This window comes from Acipenser ruthenus, chromosome 3 (genome assembly GCF_902713425.1).
Source record: "Acipenser ruthenus chromosome 3, fAciRut3.2 maternal haplotype, whole genome shotgun sequence".
Taxonomy (NCBI): Eukaryota; Metazoa; Chordata; class Actinopteri; order Acipenseriformes; family Acipenseridae; genus Acipenser; species Acipenser ruthenus.
The window spans coordinates 18,656,690-18,675,009 of record NC_081191.1 but is presented as its reverse complement, the minus strand read 5'-3'; the positions used below and the strand labels follow the sequence as shown (position 1 = coordinate 18,675,009).

The following is an 18,320-nucleotide window of genomic DNA, read 5'->3' as shown; positions in this document are numbered from 1 at the left end:
CAACAACTTTCATCTCTGGGCAACTGCCTGGAGTGTATATTGGAACCTAGTGCGTCATCTATATTTGTGACGTGAGTCACTGCTCTCTGAAAAAAGGTAGGTGTGTGTGTATGTATGTGTGTGTGTGTGGGGGGGGTAGCCATACTTTGCCCCTGGTACCTTATACCCCTGTCTCCGTTCATTCAAGTTCATACATATGTCAACATTCAAATCCAAGTGACAACAAACACATACCTCTTGGTGTAAATGAATCACTTCACCTATAGGTGTTAACACACTGGTTTCTGGATTTGATTAGCTGACAGAATATTATTATTCACTTAAGTCCAAAAGTTGATGTTTCTTGGCAGATGTTATCTATCATTTGACCTGAGAGGCTATACCCAAGAGATGCTAAACTTGGCTCAAAAAAATGATAGCAAGCATGAAACTGTGCTTTATTGAATTCAGTATAACAATATAAGAAATTAAAAAGACCAGTTGTAACGGGTTAATGAAAATGTGTAGGCCACCATGGACAGCACCAGTAGGGGTACATGACCTTTGCTTAATTAAAAAAAAAAGTCAGGGATGCAAAACATTTTCTTCAGAATGACCCAAAATATTCTGGAAATATGTTATACATCTTTTAGAACTCCTGTATGGTCCATGCAGCTGAGACATGCATATATTGAGTGTTATATACATAAGGTGGTATTGTAGTAATACAAAAAAAAAAATTATATGACAAAATGCCTAAAGAAAATATATCAGGGATGACATTTGCACAAATGAATCAGTCATTTGAGAGACAGTCCATTTCCATACTATATGTTTCACTGGTGTTTCAGGGTTCTTTGCCCAAACCCCATAATCCTTAACAGTAATCTAAATAATTTTGAGTTTCAGTAATAATAATAATAATAATAATAATAATAATAATAATAATAATAGGAAGTACTTGAAATAGTAAAATAAACTTCATTATAAACTTTGATAATTCACTTTGACTGTAAACAGGGGATCCTTTCAAGAATTCAAAGCTTGTTTCAAGTACCAGTGCATTAGGGTAAAACACTGCAATTGTAGTCTTCACAATAAATAAATACATACAAGTTGTTATATTACACTCAGTAGAATATACCCTTTCTGCTTGTGTATGTTGCCCTCTATCGGCCAGATCTTGGTACTGTTGATTTGAAACAATTTTTTATATGAAAATGTTACAACTTAAATATTTCGTTCATTAAATCAAAAGATAACAAGTCAACCTCGAACTATTTATTTTTTAAAGTATTATATATTAAAACTGTAGAACATTTAAAATTACATATACCCTTTAAAGTAATGCATGCCTATAGACATACAGTTTGGCCACATTAACAGGCATCTGTATTCACGGGAAAATAATTCCATCTAGGGTTTCTATGACGTCATAAATTACAAGACCGATGATGGAATTGTTTTCCTGTAACTCACTGAAGAGGCCCATCTTTTATTTTTTATAATACATGGATACCCTTGTGATGCTATGCTAATATGGGTTTTGTTTAAACGAAGTGTTTCAGTGCTTTACAGATGTTCTATGTCATTATCCATTAGTGCTTCCGCTTTATTTCTGCTTTACCTTGTTTTAATTTTGCGTCCCTCTCCAATTTCTCTAAGTTACGAATGTATCAGCTTTAACGTATTCTCATTTTGTTGATCATTAATGAACATTTCTGTACTGTGGGTGTTGTCAAGTGATTAAAAATGAGACGTTTTGTGTTTGAATTGAAAGTGAGGGTCTCGAGGAGTCGAATGGGTCAAAGTTCAAGTATATTTTCCTCTAGTGGAATTATCACTTTTTGACGTCACTACTGTGGTATTATGCCTTTTTTTCGAATGGCTCAGAATGCAAATATAACCTTCATCCAAATATAAATTTTATATATATATAATGTAACAGTCTTAAGTTTTACATCAATAGCTCATTGGGCACATACATAATCTTATTTACATTTTAAATAGTGAGCAGATAGGTTTGTTAATTGTTTGAGTAGTATTGTTCCTTGGGATAACAAAATACTGAGCTCAAGTCATGCGATTTCATAAAAACACCAGGTGCTCAGTGTTTGGTATTTGAATTGAGTTAAAATTGCCAAAATGAGTTGATTAAGAATCTGTATAAATAGCCATTTGAAAAGACATTATTTTAATTAACACAAGAACAGCGAAAGATACGACTATGCCCCGCTTGAGTAATGAAAATGGTTGCTTGTTGCTATCGACATGATTGAAGTGAGAGAAGTTGCCCGGAGAATGAGACTGGCTCTGTGAGGGACAGGCCACGTCCTGGAAGGCAGAGGGTCACCACACCTGCCCAGGACCATCACATCCGACAGATCCATCTGCGTGTTCGTTTTCAAACTGCAGTGGATACAGCATGAGAAATTCCAGGAAGAAATAACCTGCGGTAACATTACAGAATGACTGTAGCTCGCCATCTGCATGAATATGATTTGCACGCTCGGAGGCCGTTCAGGGGTAACGTTGACAGCTGAGAGACAAAATCGCCGTCTTCTGTGGGCCACAGAACATCTGAGGTGGCAGAGAGTGGTGGAGTGTTTTATTCATCGATGAATACCGTTTTGCCCTTGATAGACCTGATGGGATCTCCAGGCTATAGGGCACATCCTGCACTCCACGCGAAGCGCCTTTACTGGATGCGCCACTCGGGAGCCCGCTCATTGTTGAGGTCTTGCCATGGCCAGCTTTTTCTCCTGACCCGAGTCCAATAGAACATCTGTGGGACCAAATCGCCAGTGCCATCCACAGGAGACAACCGCGACCAGCCAACCTTCACCAGCTGGCTGCAGCTGCACAGGAAGAGTGGCGGAACATCCCACAGCAGTCTAGCCAGAGGCTGATCAGGTCCATGCATTAATGCTGTCAGGATTGTTAATGCTCAGGGAGGTCATACCTGCTACTAACTTGTAATGTTTTCATTTTGACTGTGTCACGTTTCATACTGAAAAATCATAATGATTCTTTGATCTGTATTTTGTCTGCATTTTCTGTGATTTTGTTTGATATCTGTGTTTAAAATATTTGATTAAATCCATTAGACCTGAGTGTTGGTTTCTTTGGTGCATCAGTGTATATATATATATATATATATATATATATATATATATATATATATAGTAAATGTGGACTGGAGAGGAGGGCTATAGTACAAAATTGACCCGAGGGAAGACTGTTGTTACCGACGGGGCTATAATGCCCGAAGCCGTGAAGGTAACAATAGTCTTCCCGAGGAGCATTTCATTTTCCACTATGAGCTGAGTCTGCTGTACATATTTAATATATGAATCAGTCAAGAAAATACATAAGGTAAGGTTGGGTAGTAAATATGACTTTATACATTTTGTTTAAATATAGCTGATACAGCATAAATACTTAAATAAATAACATAAATAAATCAGAAAATGTTTTTGAAGTTCATACTACATAGTTATCTTTTTGACGTACAGCTCTCCGGCTGGCTTCCTGACTGCTGCATAATACTTTTTTAGTAGTGCGTTTAGATCCTGGCCTTCATATTTGTTTACATCGTTGAGTTGAATTTGTTTGAATTTCAGAAAGTCCGAAAACAGTGACAGTGACGTTTTAATCACCATTTTAGTGTTTGGAGCATCTTTCTTTTGTAGTATGTTTTGCAATTAATTTTCTGTTAAGTCACAGAATCGCTGTTCAGGTCTTTTACTTTCAGCCATTTTCTCTTGTTGTGAGGAGTGCATGGGAAGAGCGGTGTGCTCCTTCGAAAAAGGGGCAGGACTGACAGTGATGTGAACCAATCACATGTCAGAAGGGAGACTATTGCCCTGTGGTGTAGGGATGTTAGGGCAATAGTTCAATCCATTTTTGTTCCTATGATGAGGTTTTAGCCAATCACAAGCCTGGATTTCCAATCACTGACTATATATTATTTCAAAATACTGAAATAGATTTCAAATAAAGAAAAAGTTGAAAAGGATACATTAAAGTACAAAGTTTACAGGATTTCAGAAATATGAAGCTGGGGTGTGTATTAAGCCACAATATTGGGCAGCCACTCTTATCAATTGTGTTAAAATCTGTTTTATAAATAAACCATTTGTACAGGGTACCCTGGTCTAATTTGTAGTTATGTTACATTACCAGTAAACAACAAGGGAGAAAAGAGGGTTAATAAAGTTCAAGAACATATAATGGATATTTAATTTTTTGTAAAAACATATTGTGAACACTTCTTTTGTTGATTAAATCCACACATTGAAGGAATCTGAGGTTGCAGTTATACAATCATTTTTACAGTGTTTCAAATTAAGTTGTTCAGCTTGCAAGATGTGAAACTTAAGCTGTGCTAAAGAATGAATTAATTACAGGAAGGAGGTTTGGATTTAAAACAGAAACCTTAAATATCTGAACAGCATAGTTCATGTGGAACTGTAACAGAACAATAGCATGCGTTTATTAACTTCTATCGTTTCACATCACTGCACCTTTTTCTGCTAAAAACTGCTTCAGAGAGCCAATCAAGGAATTTATTGTGGGGTGCTGAGGGATGTAATTTAACTTGAGTTGGACGACTGTATAAGCTATGGCCAAGAGCCTGCAAGTTTTAAGGGGGCAATTAGTTAAGATCTTAAACTATACCCTTTAGTCTAATTTTACTGTGTGTAATGAGCTGAACAAGTGCAACACTGAGACATTGAGCCAATTCTTTTTAAATGTACTGTTTAGGGGCAATTTTCTGCAGAATTTTTTTTTTTGACAAAAGAAGTGGTTGCTTCCAATTTGATCCTGTGCAGTTTCATAAATATTTACTTACTAGACTTAAACACAACTTTGCATTAATTTAGTACCATCTCTAATCATAGTGATGCACTGGGTGTGTAAATAGCTTAGCAGTGAAGAGGTTAAGATTGTAAAGGCTAGTGAGGAGATCTAAAGGGCTTGTGGGTGATTCCTGTATCCCCACACTCCCTACTCTGTCCTCTAGTCTCTTATAAACTGAGTTGGCTTGGTAAGGTGTCAGTGTGGTAGTGGTTAAACAGTTGAGGCCACCAGATCGGATTTCAATAGGGCCTGAGTTTGATTCCCTTGACCTGGGATGGGTTTGAACCTCAATCACACAGTTGAAAAAAGGCAGATCTTACAGATAGAAGATTAAACTTGCTGGGACGTTTAGCCTTCCCATAGTTGACTGAGAAAATGACATTCTTGGAATGAAGAATGATTGCTTTTCTAAAATAATAACACATGTAAACACTCTCCCCAACTGACTTTCAAACACCATAGAATGGTAAGGGAGGTATATGTACTGCAAAACCTTTTCATGTAGGCTAAGGAGATCCTTAATATACGGTAGTGTTTTGGTATTTGTGTGCTCATTACTTGTTGGCAACTAGAGGAACTGTAAAATCATTTCAATTTGTTAGGTCTATGCCAAAATATTCAAAATGCTGAGACCGCTGAATATTCTGCTTTGTTTCAAAGGGATAACTTAAACTCATGTTCTTGGAACATTTGAAAGGCTAAGGCTCAATGTCTGGGCCAAAAGCAATTAAGCTGGCTGATTAAGATGTCATAATGGCAGACTTACTTCTAAAGGGAAACCAGGTTTGACTTCAGGCTGAAAGTTGTTAGGTGTTACTTTTACTTTATTTTATAAACTTTCGATAATGGCAACTGAAATGTTTGACTTTTACAACATCATAGTGTTGAGTAAAGGAAACCAGGGACATTCTAGAGCTTGTTTACTGAACTCTATTTACTAGGTATTTATAGAATAAAAACAGTTATAATTATCATATAACTGTTGTTATTCTATATGTGTATCTCCTGCAATGCATTTTACTGTATTTATTTCGAGTGCTTTCATTACTGTGTGTTAAGCTGAGAACACAGAATAATTATAAGACCCTGGTTTTATATCAAAATATAACTAATGCTTAACATTTATGGCAGTCTCAAGGAAGCCAAAGATCAGATACAAGTGGTATCTAAATACCCTCCTCTCACCATAATGTAGTACCTTTTCAGAATCAACACTTGAGTGTTAGTGCTCAAGTTAATGGCTCCTCACTCAAGAGTCTGTACTGTATATGGCCATAAATCTGTTGCAGTATTGGTTTGCTTGTGTTGTATTTGTACCTGCTCATTTAATCGTAGTACTCTTTACTGTATATAACTTGTGTAGGCTTGCATTTTGATTTTAAATGTAGTTTCATCAACCGGCCATCCTTTACCTATGTAATTGAATTGGAATATTTAGACAAAGGAAATTGCATTTTATTGTGCCTGTATTCACAATTCCATTGTCACTACTCCACATCTTCCAACAAGTGGTTATAAGATTCAAAATACGTGACAGAAGTAATAATGCATAATTCACTGTTTTGTTCCACCAGGACAAAGGAAAACACTAATCAAGAAGAAGAAGAAAAGGAAGCTTCTAGATCGGGCCCAGAAGCAGCACAGTGTTGTCTTGGCTACAGAGAGGACCAGCCAGTAAAACAACAAGACTCAACCTTTTACACAAAGAAAGTGCACACAAGCTGCTAGCTGCTCCTGCACACTAATAATGCACTGCGGTCCTGCTGCTTTGTCAGTATTGGTGGCAAATCCCTTGTGAAAACACCACAAAGCTTGTTTATTTTGTTTATACTTCATTATTTCCAGGAAGCACTGAAAGTACTTGATCAACTGAAGTTGATGTGGCTCAGTGAAAAGGGAGCTGATTGTGCGGTGAAGACTTTATCCAATGCCCTGACTGAATAAGCCAAAAATTGTGAAATGTCTGGGGGAAAAAAAGGACTTATATATTTATGTAAAAGCAGAATTTTTGTTGAAGGACAAGGACTGTTTCATGTATAGCCTTTATGTTTCTTATAATGTACATTTCAAGAGTAATGTATATGAATACCATGCAGAGTTGCAATTTATTTTATTCTCAGCACAATCTCAGTTTTTGTCAAGAAACCTGTTAATGTAAAACCGCTTTAAGCTGTAAATGTATACTACGAGTGAAAATAATATTTCTTGTTGTTCAACTAGCATGGCAGTCCTCATGTAAATAGTGCTGAGAGTCTACATAATAATAAAACATATTACTCTATTTTTTCAGTATCCCATTCTTTTATCATTTTGACAAATTGATTACAATATTATCAGATAATGATGTGAATTTTAAGTAAATCAAGTCTTGCCAGAGGAGTTTGCCCATTTAAGGGCCTCAATTCTTTTTCCAACATAGTTATTATTTGGGCATAATATAAGTTTTATGGTAAAATAAATGTGTGCACTAGTGTATATATAATAAGATGCACTCTTACAACAAACACATAATCAGTATATATGTGTGTTCTTACCCATTTTACTTCCAAAAGGAAATTCAATTCCTTCAGTAGCTTACAGAAGCTATTGAAACACCAGCACCGAATTCTACATTCATGCACAGTTTTCACTCTAAGTCTACCAGCTAAGGTAAAGTATAATTCACTAGTTATTACCTTCCCTCCATCCACAAAAGCAAATTCATTGTCAAAGAACACATCTGGGAATGGACCAAGGTGGGGGCAGAAACGATAAATACAAGGCTAGTATCTTGAGAAATCGTCAATTTTGAATGTATGAATACCCTTGTTGCTTATTGTAAATTCTTAACACGAAATTCTTGTTTGTTCAAATTATTTTAATATGAAAATAGGGGAGGGTATATTGAAATGTTTCTGTCTGAGTTCCAATTTGGCATTGTGTGATGATTGATATCATGTTTCCACTAAGTTTTTATGTTCTGTACAAGCATCGCAAGTGCAGCCTGCCTCATTTGGCACCTTGCTTTTGTGGTTTAAAAATGCCTGTGATAAGAATGGGACATGCAGATTTCAAGTACAGTTTATTTGAAATGTTTATTTTTTAAAAGTTCACTAACAACCATATTTTCAATACAATGAACATACATAATCATCAAGTGCTGAAAAATAAAATGGAAATTTATGATTAAAAAAAAAAACAAAAATGGTTCAAACTAAAAGAGTACAGCAATGATCTCAAAATGGCAGTGATACAACTAAACTAAAAAGGAGAAACTATCAGAAAAATAGCAGAAAGACTCGGTTTACTGAAAAGCACTGTGTGGGCTACTATTGACAAACACAGGAGAACAGGAACTACTGCAACTAGGTCCAGGTGTGGAAGACAAGGAAACATTTCTGCAATTGTTCGAGTTACTGGCACAAGAACTGATAGAAGATGGTCAAGAAATTCATGAGCAAACAATTAAGGACTTTTGTCAAACTATGAAATTATTTTTTGCATGTTATTTTTCATTTTATGCATGTTATGTAATAATATGTTGTTTTATTATAAAGCTGAGTCTCTATATATTTCAATAGATTTACAGAAATCACTTTCTTTGTGGTTTTTTTCATTTTTTTTAAACTGCCCAAATACCTTTGTTTGCGACACTAATATATATATATATACACACACACACACACACACAAACAAACTCCTTTTAATTAATAACCATCTTTAAAATTTTAAAAATTCTAATAATTACTTATCAAATTCTAATAATATCTTATCAAAAAAATTACTAATTTGGAAAACATTTTAAGGAGACCACCAACACAATCCTTGTTATTATTCATAAAATGCTGATTTGCAGGCACACATACGGGACATTTATTGCTCTCTCCCAAACAGTTAATGTGGTAAACATTTTGAACTGTTGTTATGCCATTGGTGGCACTTTAATGTTGGTTAAATGTCAGATGTTTATCCACACATCAGAAGGTGCGGATCTACCCCCCTGCTGCGGGCACAAAATCAGTTATTCATTGAAAAACCACTTCTGTAATCCAGCTTCACTACTCGTCGTTAGGGCTTCTACCGTACAGATGATGTTTTTATTTTAATTAACTCAATTCAATAAAACCTTAAAAATAAGATTTGTATGTCCACAAAGGAGAAATACCTAACCACTACACATGTTTCTCGATATATACATCCAACTGTTTGTTTTACAGTATAAGGCCTGCAATCTGGTATTGAAATCCTAAGGCAAAACAACATATAAGTGTTTGCCATCTCTAATAGCTGTATAACTGAGTACTGCTAGCCTTCAGGGGATAAAATCTAAAATTATTACAAATCACATTCAAATATTACTTCCTGACACGAATACTACCCCTACGGCACTGCAACAAAACCCTAATTTGCTATGTAAGCTTTCCATATGTCCTCTCTGTGAGAACCAACAGATCTAGCATTTTGTGAGTGAAAAATACAAAAGCATTTATTTTATCCTCTAAGCTTGACAAATTCCATCTTAATTGCAAGTACTTAATGGAAACTATACTCCTTTTAAAATTGATTGGCTTCATTAGTAAAAAGTTGCTAAGTAACACATTTATTACACAGATAAATACAACTATAAAAACGAATGGTCCATAAACCTATTTTAAATGTTAAAGAATAAAGAAAAAAGCATTGTAAGGGGACTGGATATGGTAATGGGAACTGTGGCAAATGTGTCTAACTGATAACATATGCCACTTTTCTTGGAAGTCCATACTCTTAAGTATTAATTCAGTCCATTTTGATTAGATCAGTTACAAAGATGATCTTATCAGGGTATCAAAATAGTTTAAGAGGGAAAAAATTATGTGGGAAAGTAAGTGATACAGAGAATTAGTGACACATTAGTATAATGCAGTAATTCCTGATCTCAATAATCAGGTTTAAAAATGCAGCATAGTATTTCCAGTAACAACAAAGCTGAACCTGAAAACAGTGCCAGGCATTTAGCGATGCTTTTAATACTTGGCTGCCCAATGCTTTTTCTCAAGCAACTTTGCAAATTAAAGTTCCCTTTCAATTCAAAGACGACCAACAGCATACTTATGGGATATGCCTGCCTATTGGTAGGCATTACTGAGCTCTTTATATCAGAGCTGCCGATAGGCCCCTTCCTGGGGTGACGTCCTCGGTCTCGCCTACTGAGGGATCAAAATAGTCAACCCACGGAAGCCATTTCTCTTTTTGCCTCTCAAGATGGTTAGGTAAGACATACTGTATGTGTTTACAACAGAGTGTATTTTGAAAGAGCTTTTCCGAGTCGACTGCAGTTCCCCTGCATTCATACTGAAACCTGGCTTGCAGCTTTCCTAGAGTCAGCGGCTCCATTCTAGCTCTTCTTGTGCTTCCTGTGCTTTTTTCACAGCCTGCCTCACTTGCGTTGCAGGTTGTCTTTACTGTTTACTCTGTCATATGTGAGCGATTGCCTGTGCAGTATTATTTAAAAGTGTGTGTGTGTTGTCTTTTCAGCCTGCACTCTTGGGGAGAACACTGTTCCTCCGCCTGGGCTAGGCTCTGCTGTATCCCCGCTGTTGAGTGATTTGTCGACTGCTGTGTGCGCAGTTGGGCGAAATATATATTTAAATTATTATACTGTTGTTGTTGCGTGTCTACTGACCCTGTCACACAACCTCGCTTTGTCTGTGTTGTGCTGTGAAATTTAGCTGCAGTGTAGTATATATATAAAAAAAACAAAAAAACAGCCAGTCAGCCGTGTAATTCGTCCACCGGGGCTGTGTTTTGACCTGCCCTGCTGTTGAGTAGCTCTCGCCAGCTACCTTGGCCCGCCCACCCCGGTGTGTTGGGCCTATACATAAAAAAGTCTGTTTTTTCACCTATTGTTTTTCTCTGGTCAGGGTAGGCACCGCTGCATTAGCTGCCCCCCAGTGCTTCGCTACCTTGGTGCACACGACAGCCCCTGGTACTTTGGTGCCTCGGTGCGCACGGTACTCATTGCATATGGTGCTCGGAGCACACAGTGCATGCGGTACCCAGTGCTCACAGTGCTCATTGCACTTGGTGCGCATGGTGCTTAGGTGCCTTGGTCGCATAAAAGGATTGTGCATGTTTTATGACCGTAAAATGGGCGCTGAGGGTTCAAGGTTATAACGAGAGCCTTTACTTCTAGAGTGTCGGCATTATTATAAGAACGGTGGAGGAGATTAAGAAAAGATGGGATGATATTCCGAGGCGCACTAAAGAAAAAGTCTCAAATACATGTAATACAATGAGGGCTCCACCGTTATTTTAGTAATGCCTACAGAATTTATGTTTTGTAATATGGCATTCTGGTATTTAACAATGCTGGTTCAGGCAGTATTGTTAAATCTGAGTTTGAAAGAAAATGGTAAAAAAAGGACAAAGGGACAGATGACGCAGTTAGTTTGTAGCTAGAGCAAATACAGTACAGCTGGTTGCAGCTCTCCAGTAAAAAACGTAAGGGGAACGAAAATTATGAACACCGACCAGATGTTATTTTCGATTTGACACGAGGCATTTGTTTGTGCTAATATTCCCCTGGAAAAAAACTGATAATCCCAAACTATGTGCATTTCTGAACAAACATGTAATAAATGTGGGAGCAATTCCTACAGCTGGTCAACTGAGAATATCTACCCCAAATTGCTGAGTTGCACAAGATGAAAATTGTACAACTGGTAAAGATGTCTGACAGTGTATCTGTAGTTACTGATGAGTCTAGAAATGCAAAAGATCAGTATGTTTTGCACAATCTGTTTGTTCTCCAAGGACTATCGAATACCTTCAAACTGAAAGTAATATTAGCCGATACAGTTTTATTTTTTTAATAATCTTTTTTATTTTTTTAAAATTTATTTTTATTATTTTCTCCCAATTTGGAATGGCCAATTACATTATTATGCTTAGCTCACCGCTACCACCCCTGCGTTGACTCGGGAGGGCGAAGACGAACACACACTGTCCTCCGAAGCGTGTGCCGTCAGCCGACCGCTTTTTTTCACACTGTGGACTCACCATGCAGCCACCCAAGAGCTACAGCGTCGGAGGACAACGCAGCTCTCGGGCAGCTTACAGGCAAGCCCGCAGGCGCCCGGCCAGACTACAGGGGTCGCTGGTGCGTGGTGAGCCGGGGACACCCTGGCCAACCTAGCCCTCCCTCCACCCGGGCGACGCTCGGCCAATTGAGCACTGCCCCCTGGGAGCTCCCGTCCTCGGTCGGCAAAGGAATAGCCTGCTCGAACTCGTGACGTCCAGACTATAGGACGCATCCTGCACTCTACGCAAGTGCTTTAACTGGATGCGCCACTCGGGAGCCCCAGCCGATACAGTTAATCTGCACTCTGTGAATTACTCATTGGTGGCACAGGGCGTTGTGAAATGCTTAAACACATTTTAAGTTAATTTTAATAATGTGACTGGATTTGTCTCTGATAATGCCAGTTACATGATCAAGGCATATAATGACATTCTTTGAGGTTTACTGCCAAATTCAGTACTTTTGACTTGCAATGCCCGCATAATAGCCCTTACCAGCAATATCTGGGCAAATAATTTTCTGAAAGAAGACAAGCCGGTTGCAACCATTAAAAAAATTGTGTAAACATTGCCCAAGCAGAAAACTACGTTTTAAAGACCACCTGACAGAAGCAATCCAACAAGAAGGCTGTACTTTACCCATAACGTTGCCACCTGAGCCATGCATAACACGATGGGGCACTTGGTATTCTGCTGCTGAATATCATTCCAAATACATCCCTTTTTACGCAGGCTTCATGGAAAAGGAAATGCACATTTCACCAAACACCGTAGTGTTAAAGGACCTCCAGAAATTGCTTAAAGATGTGCAAAGTTTAAAATCTCAACTCTCCCTAATTTTGACACATGCCAAGGGATTGGTGGATCTGATTCAGTGGTTTGAAAGCCGTGAAGTGAGAGTGCATCAAACATATAATAAAGTTGCAGAATTAATAAATACATACCGAGCAATGACACAAGAGGTACACAGCACAGACGCCGCAATAAACAAACTATGTGTAAAAACCTTCCATGACGTTTCTGAAAAACTGACTAATTACTACAACCCAGATCAATGCAAAAAGAAACCACGTTTTTTCAACCAGCTCATAACTTTCTGATGGCTGTAAGGATATTCGACCCACAACAAGTGTGTAGTTTGGATCTGGAAGCCCTCCCATTATATTCTATTCCAGGATTTGATGCTGACTGTAAATCAGAAATGGACAAATACCTCCCATATGCAAAAGAAAACGGCAGTAGAATGACTTTGAATGAATTTTGGATTAAAGCTGAAGAATTATTTCCTAATTTAACACGAAAGGCTAAAATATATTTGTCAGCTGTTACCAGTTCTGTAGATGCTGAAAAAAGTGTTTCTTCTTATGACCAAGTTTTTACAGAACAACGTCAATCTATGAAAGAAGGCAGGGTTAACCAACTGACGATGCTTAAGTTTAATAGCAATATTTAATGCATGGGACATTTTCTTTCATGAAACTGTAAGTGACACTTAATGTGCTGCTTGCAAACAACCTTGCATTATTACTATTATGTTACATTTGTAATATATATGTTACAGCATTGATGTTATGATTTCAGTATTTTATATAAATTGTTCCGGGAATCAGTGCTGTTTTATTTAATATTTTGTTGACAAATGTGATCAGGTGCAGTGGTGCAGTAAATAAATCAAGTCCACACAATCCTTTTCTCCCAAAACAGTCTGTGGACTTTAATAATAATAAAAATAATAACAAAGAACACAAAATAAGTCCACCCCTTTACCAGCGATGGTATTGGGGGGTACACGGCAGCTCTTTTAAAAATAAACAAAAACTGGACTTTGTCCGTCCCCGCGTTCTCTGTGCGCGCAGTGCTCTCGCTCCAGAGAAGCGTGGTGCCGTGAGTGGTGCTGTGCTGTGCTGTGCAGTGCAAGGACGTGCTCTTTATAATCGCCGGTCCGCGGCTCACTCCTCCTCTGCAACACAAAACACACGTAATCCACAATCATAAAAACAATACAAGCTCTGGCCGTTTGTGTTTCATTCTCAGCGCAAGGGGAGGTTTTGACATAGCTGCTTCCCCTTTGTACCCAGCAAACTCCTCCCTGCAGCCAACGCGTCGCCATGATTTCTCCAATAGAGGGCTGCCCCGCAGCTGACTGCAATGGAATCGTCCTGAGTACTTGCAGCTACGCGCCCCTCCTAATATGGTCACCTTCCGGTTTCCACCTACCACCGAGGTGGTAGATCTAGGAGACAGCTTACCTTCCCCCTTACACAGCGCCCTTTCTAATCGGGAGGGAGATTTGCAGCATCGATCCTTTCTCTCTCTATCACACAAATTATGTGTTCCTACTAGTAAACTGAAACACTTAAATTATGTATTTACACATTCTAAGAAATAATATTGAATAAGACGTATTAGTAATAAAGGGATGCATGACTAAATAAATGTCTGTAGCTGCTGCTGCCGCCTAATCAACACGCCAATGCGCATTAATAGAATGACTATTTGAGTTGATTAAAGGAATTGGGAGATTATTAATCAATAAGTGGTTTAATTAAGCAGACTACATGACCACCTTGCGGTGGGAGGAATGAAGTGCAGCCTAAGAAAGCAGGTCGCGTAAAACGCAGGGCCCTAGCAATAACGGTTCTTCAATTGTTGAACGGTATCTTCAAATGATTTAGAGATATCTTTAAATGAACAGGACATTATTTAGAGATATCTCTAAATGATTTAGAGATATCTGAAAAGTATTTCAAGATATCTCAAAAACATTTAGAGATATCTTAAAATGATTTAAAGATATCTAAAAATGCATTTTAGATATCTCATTTAAAGCTCAATTTAAAGCTATCTGTAAATCATTTTGAGATATCTCCAAATGTATTTTAGATCTCTTAAAATGATTTAGAGATATCTTTAAATATTTAAAGATATCTTCAAATATTTATAGATATCTATAAATGAATTGGATATATCTCTAAATGATAATTTGGCTTGTCATAGGGTGTGTGAACAATGCATCAACTGCAGAGTCACTTACAACAATGTCTCACCCGAAAGACAGAGTACAGGGAGGTTAAATGACTTGCTCAGGGTCACACAGTGAGTGAGTGAGTGAGCCTGGATTTGAACCAGGGACCTCCTGGTTACAAGCCCTTTTCTTTAACCACTGGACCACACAGCCTCCCTCATAAGTCGCCTTTTTATTGTTTGTTCAGTAGCTACTCTGTAATAGCATTTTTTTCTTGAAAAGACCTACTTTGAGGATATTTGAATCATAAAGGCAAACCTTAACCCCATCTTCAAAGTCGCTTTAGTGAAAATTATAAGGAAGCTACTCCCCCATTTTTTGGCTGACACCTGGCAAAGTGCAGGCATCAAAACATGGTACCAAAATCACTTCACATTTGATTGCCCTCTTTTGCTCCCACCTAATGCCCCGTAATCACGCGCTAACAACCTTTGCCTTAGCATTAGTGCTTTGCCCTGTGATCAAAATTGGTCCCTTAATGTTTTCCTCCTCCTCCACTACACTTAAAAATAAATAATGCTTAACTAGATGCACATGGTCAGTAGTGGATGAAATGATGATCCTAAAACATATTTTTCAATTACACAAAACAAAAATATATAGAAAAAAAGGAGGCAGTTACAAAAGAAAAGAAAAACATTTAGAAAGGTGCCAAGTCAAATGAATGTTACAGAAATTTGGTGAACTTCAAAGCCCTTATTACGTACCTAAATATGATTTATTGTTCACGTCGCTTTGGCTTTAGAACCAAGAGACCAAATTTAACGCTTTGATTTTTCTTACTCTTTCGGGGGGGTGGGCAAAGGTTTATAGAGAGGGGAGGTTATGTAAACATTTATCAGAGTTTTTGTGGATGTCATTTTGGATCGACTGCCAGCCTGCAAAACAACCACTAAATGTTTCTGTTTCACCAAGCAGACATTGTAGCAAAATATGCATTGATTGAGTCCTACACAGTGAATGTAAGGGCACAATCGGTTAGATTTATGCAATCCTATCATTAGCTTGTGTATAACCACTTTGAGGTAGAGAAGGTGTCCAGTTCAAAGGTATATATGCTATGATCAGTAAATATTAAGATAGTGTAATGCTAATGCATTTGTTTTTCTGTAGCTGCTGCTTTCACAGTAAGGTTTCTTCAAAATATACTTCTATCATGAGAGCATGTATGGATTAACTGGAAGGGCATATACAGCCATCGAACATCCGACGGGATCTTGGAAAATCCAGATCTCCCTTTGCACACCGACATCAAATCCCCGCCACCCTCCTTTACAGTGCCTTGCATAAGTGTTCACCCCCCTTGAACTTTTCCACATTTTGTAGTGTTACAACCTGGAATTAAAATGAAGTCGAGACGGCCATTCATGACACATGCCTCGAATCCTCGGTCAACTGGAAAGGACCCAGCCACCTAACGGCGCGAAATCTGGGAAAACACCGTTGTCCCAAACAAGGACCTCATGGAAGATTCTAAGAAGGAACAGCCTGGTTTCTCCTTGCCCCGATGACAGTGGACCGCGCTCAACCATGTCTGAACAACGCATGGGAGGTGTGGATATTTCTTCCATAAATGGAAGACTAAGCTGCAAATGCGGTGAGGTGCAAACCATCAGGCACATCAGTGATGATTGCCCAATACACGCGTATTCTAACAGAACAAGTGGACTCCACGCAGCTACCCTGGATACCCTGGAACGGCTTACAAACATGTGCAAAACAGCAAAGATAACCACCTTCAACATTTTTCTTTTTCAATATTGATTAATATCTAAATAACATATTTTATATATAATGTGTTAAAAGTTTAGAATTTTTGGACAATTACTTTCCAAGGCACCACATCAACAAGGAACAAGACCATACATTCACCATATAGAAAACCTTTGCTGACATTCAAATAATTAACCGATACATAACTATCCTATCATCGGCGAGACCCAGCAAATTCATTACATTTCTCTAGTGGAACTCGACCCTATCCTCGCCAATTTTATACAGTGCGTCCTCAAGAATGATGGTAAGGAATAGAAACATAATTTATTCAGATAGCAGGCAGTATATACAGTGTCGTGAAAAAGTAGTTGCCCCCTGTCTGATTTTCTGCATTTTTGCACATTTTTCACATTGTATTTGGTCAGATTTTTTTTGTGGGTTGTATTAGTATATAGAGGGAGTCTGAGAGAAAAAAATGACACCGAATTTTGGTGCTCCTTTCATTTGTTTGGTGTGCAAGGTCAATCAAACATGCAATCTTCAGATGTGAAAAAGTTATTGTCCCCCCCCCCCCAGTTAACTCAACTCAATTAAAGGGATAATTAGGGTCAGCTGTTTGAGTACTTTGGTTAACAACCAGGCCTGATTTGGGCCAGCCCTGCCCAATATAAATCTGACTAACTTTGGCCCTTACCATCAGAGTGAAGTTGTCAGCACACAGGTTCTAGAGGCACATCATGCCACGAACAAAAGAAATTCCTGAAGACCTCCGGAAAAAAGTTGTTGATGCCTATCAGTCTGGAAAGGGTTACAAAGCCATTTCTAAGGTTCTGGGGATCCACCGAACCACAGTCAGAGCCATATTGTCCAAATGGAGAAAGTTTGGGACAGTAGTGAATCTTCCCAGGAGTGGCCATCCTGCCAAAATCTCTCCGAGAGCAAGGTGTAAAATCGTCCAGGATGTCACAAAGAACCCTAGAACAACATCCAGGGATCTGCATGCCTCTCTCACCTCGGCTAAGGTCAGTGTTCATGACTCCACCATCAGAAAGACACTGGGAAAAAATGGGATTCATGGCAGAGTAGCAAGGCGGAAACCATTGCTCACTAAGAAGAACAAGAATGCTCGTCGCAAGTTTGCCAAAAAGCACCTGGATGATCCTCAAGAGTTCTGGAACAATGTTCTATGGACAGATGAGTCAAAAGTTGAACTTTTTGGCCAACATGGGCCCTGTTATGTCTGGCGAAAACCAAACATTCCACAGTAAGAACCTCATACCAACGGTCAAGCATGGTGGTGGTAGTGTCATGGTTTGGGGATGCTTTGCTGCATCAGGACCTGGACGCCTTGCCATCACTGAAGGAACCATGAATTCTGCTTTGTATCAGAGAATTCTACAGGAGAATGTCAGGCCATCCGTCCGTAAGCTGAAGCTGAAGTGCAGCTGGGTCATGCAGCAAGACAATGATCCGAAACACACAACCAAGTCTACATCAGAATGGTTGAAGAACAAGTAATTTCAGAAACCCCATTGAGATGTTGTGGGGGCATTGGGTGTTGCATAACTTTCTTTAATAAATAAATGAAATATGTATCAAATGTCTGTGTTATTTGTTCACTCAGGGTCCCATTTATCTAATATCTAACATTCAGTGTCAAAAATATGCAAAAATGCAGAAAATCAGACAGGGGGCA

At 38.4% G+C, this 18,320-nt stretch overlaps 1 protein-coding gene across 1 annotated transcript in view; it reads left to right on the top strand.

The window, feature by feature from the left end:
• LOC117394283 (R-spondin-2-like) overlaps nucleotides 1–7,123 on the top strand; it is a 64,247-nt gene extending 57,124 nt beyond the window's left edge. The window contains exon 6 of the mRNA XM_033992401.3: nucleotides 6,417–7,123. Within this exon, the coding sequence (XP_033848292.1) occupies nucleotides 6,417–6,520 (104 nt within the window). The 3' untranslated portion in view covers nucleotides 6,521–7,123. The remainder of the gene's footprint in view (nucleotides 1–6,416) is intronic.
• The last annotated feature ends 11,197 nt before the right edge of the window (nucleotides 7,124–18,320 follow it).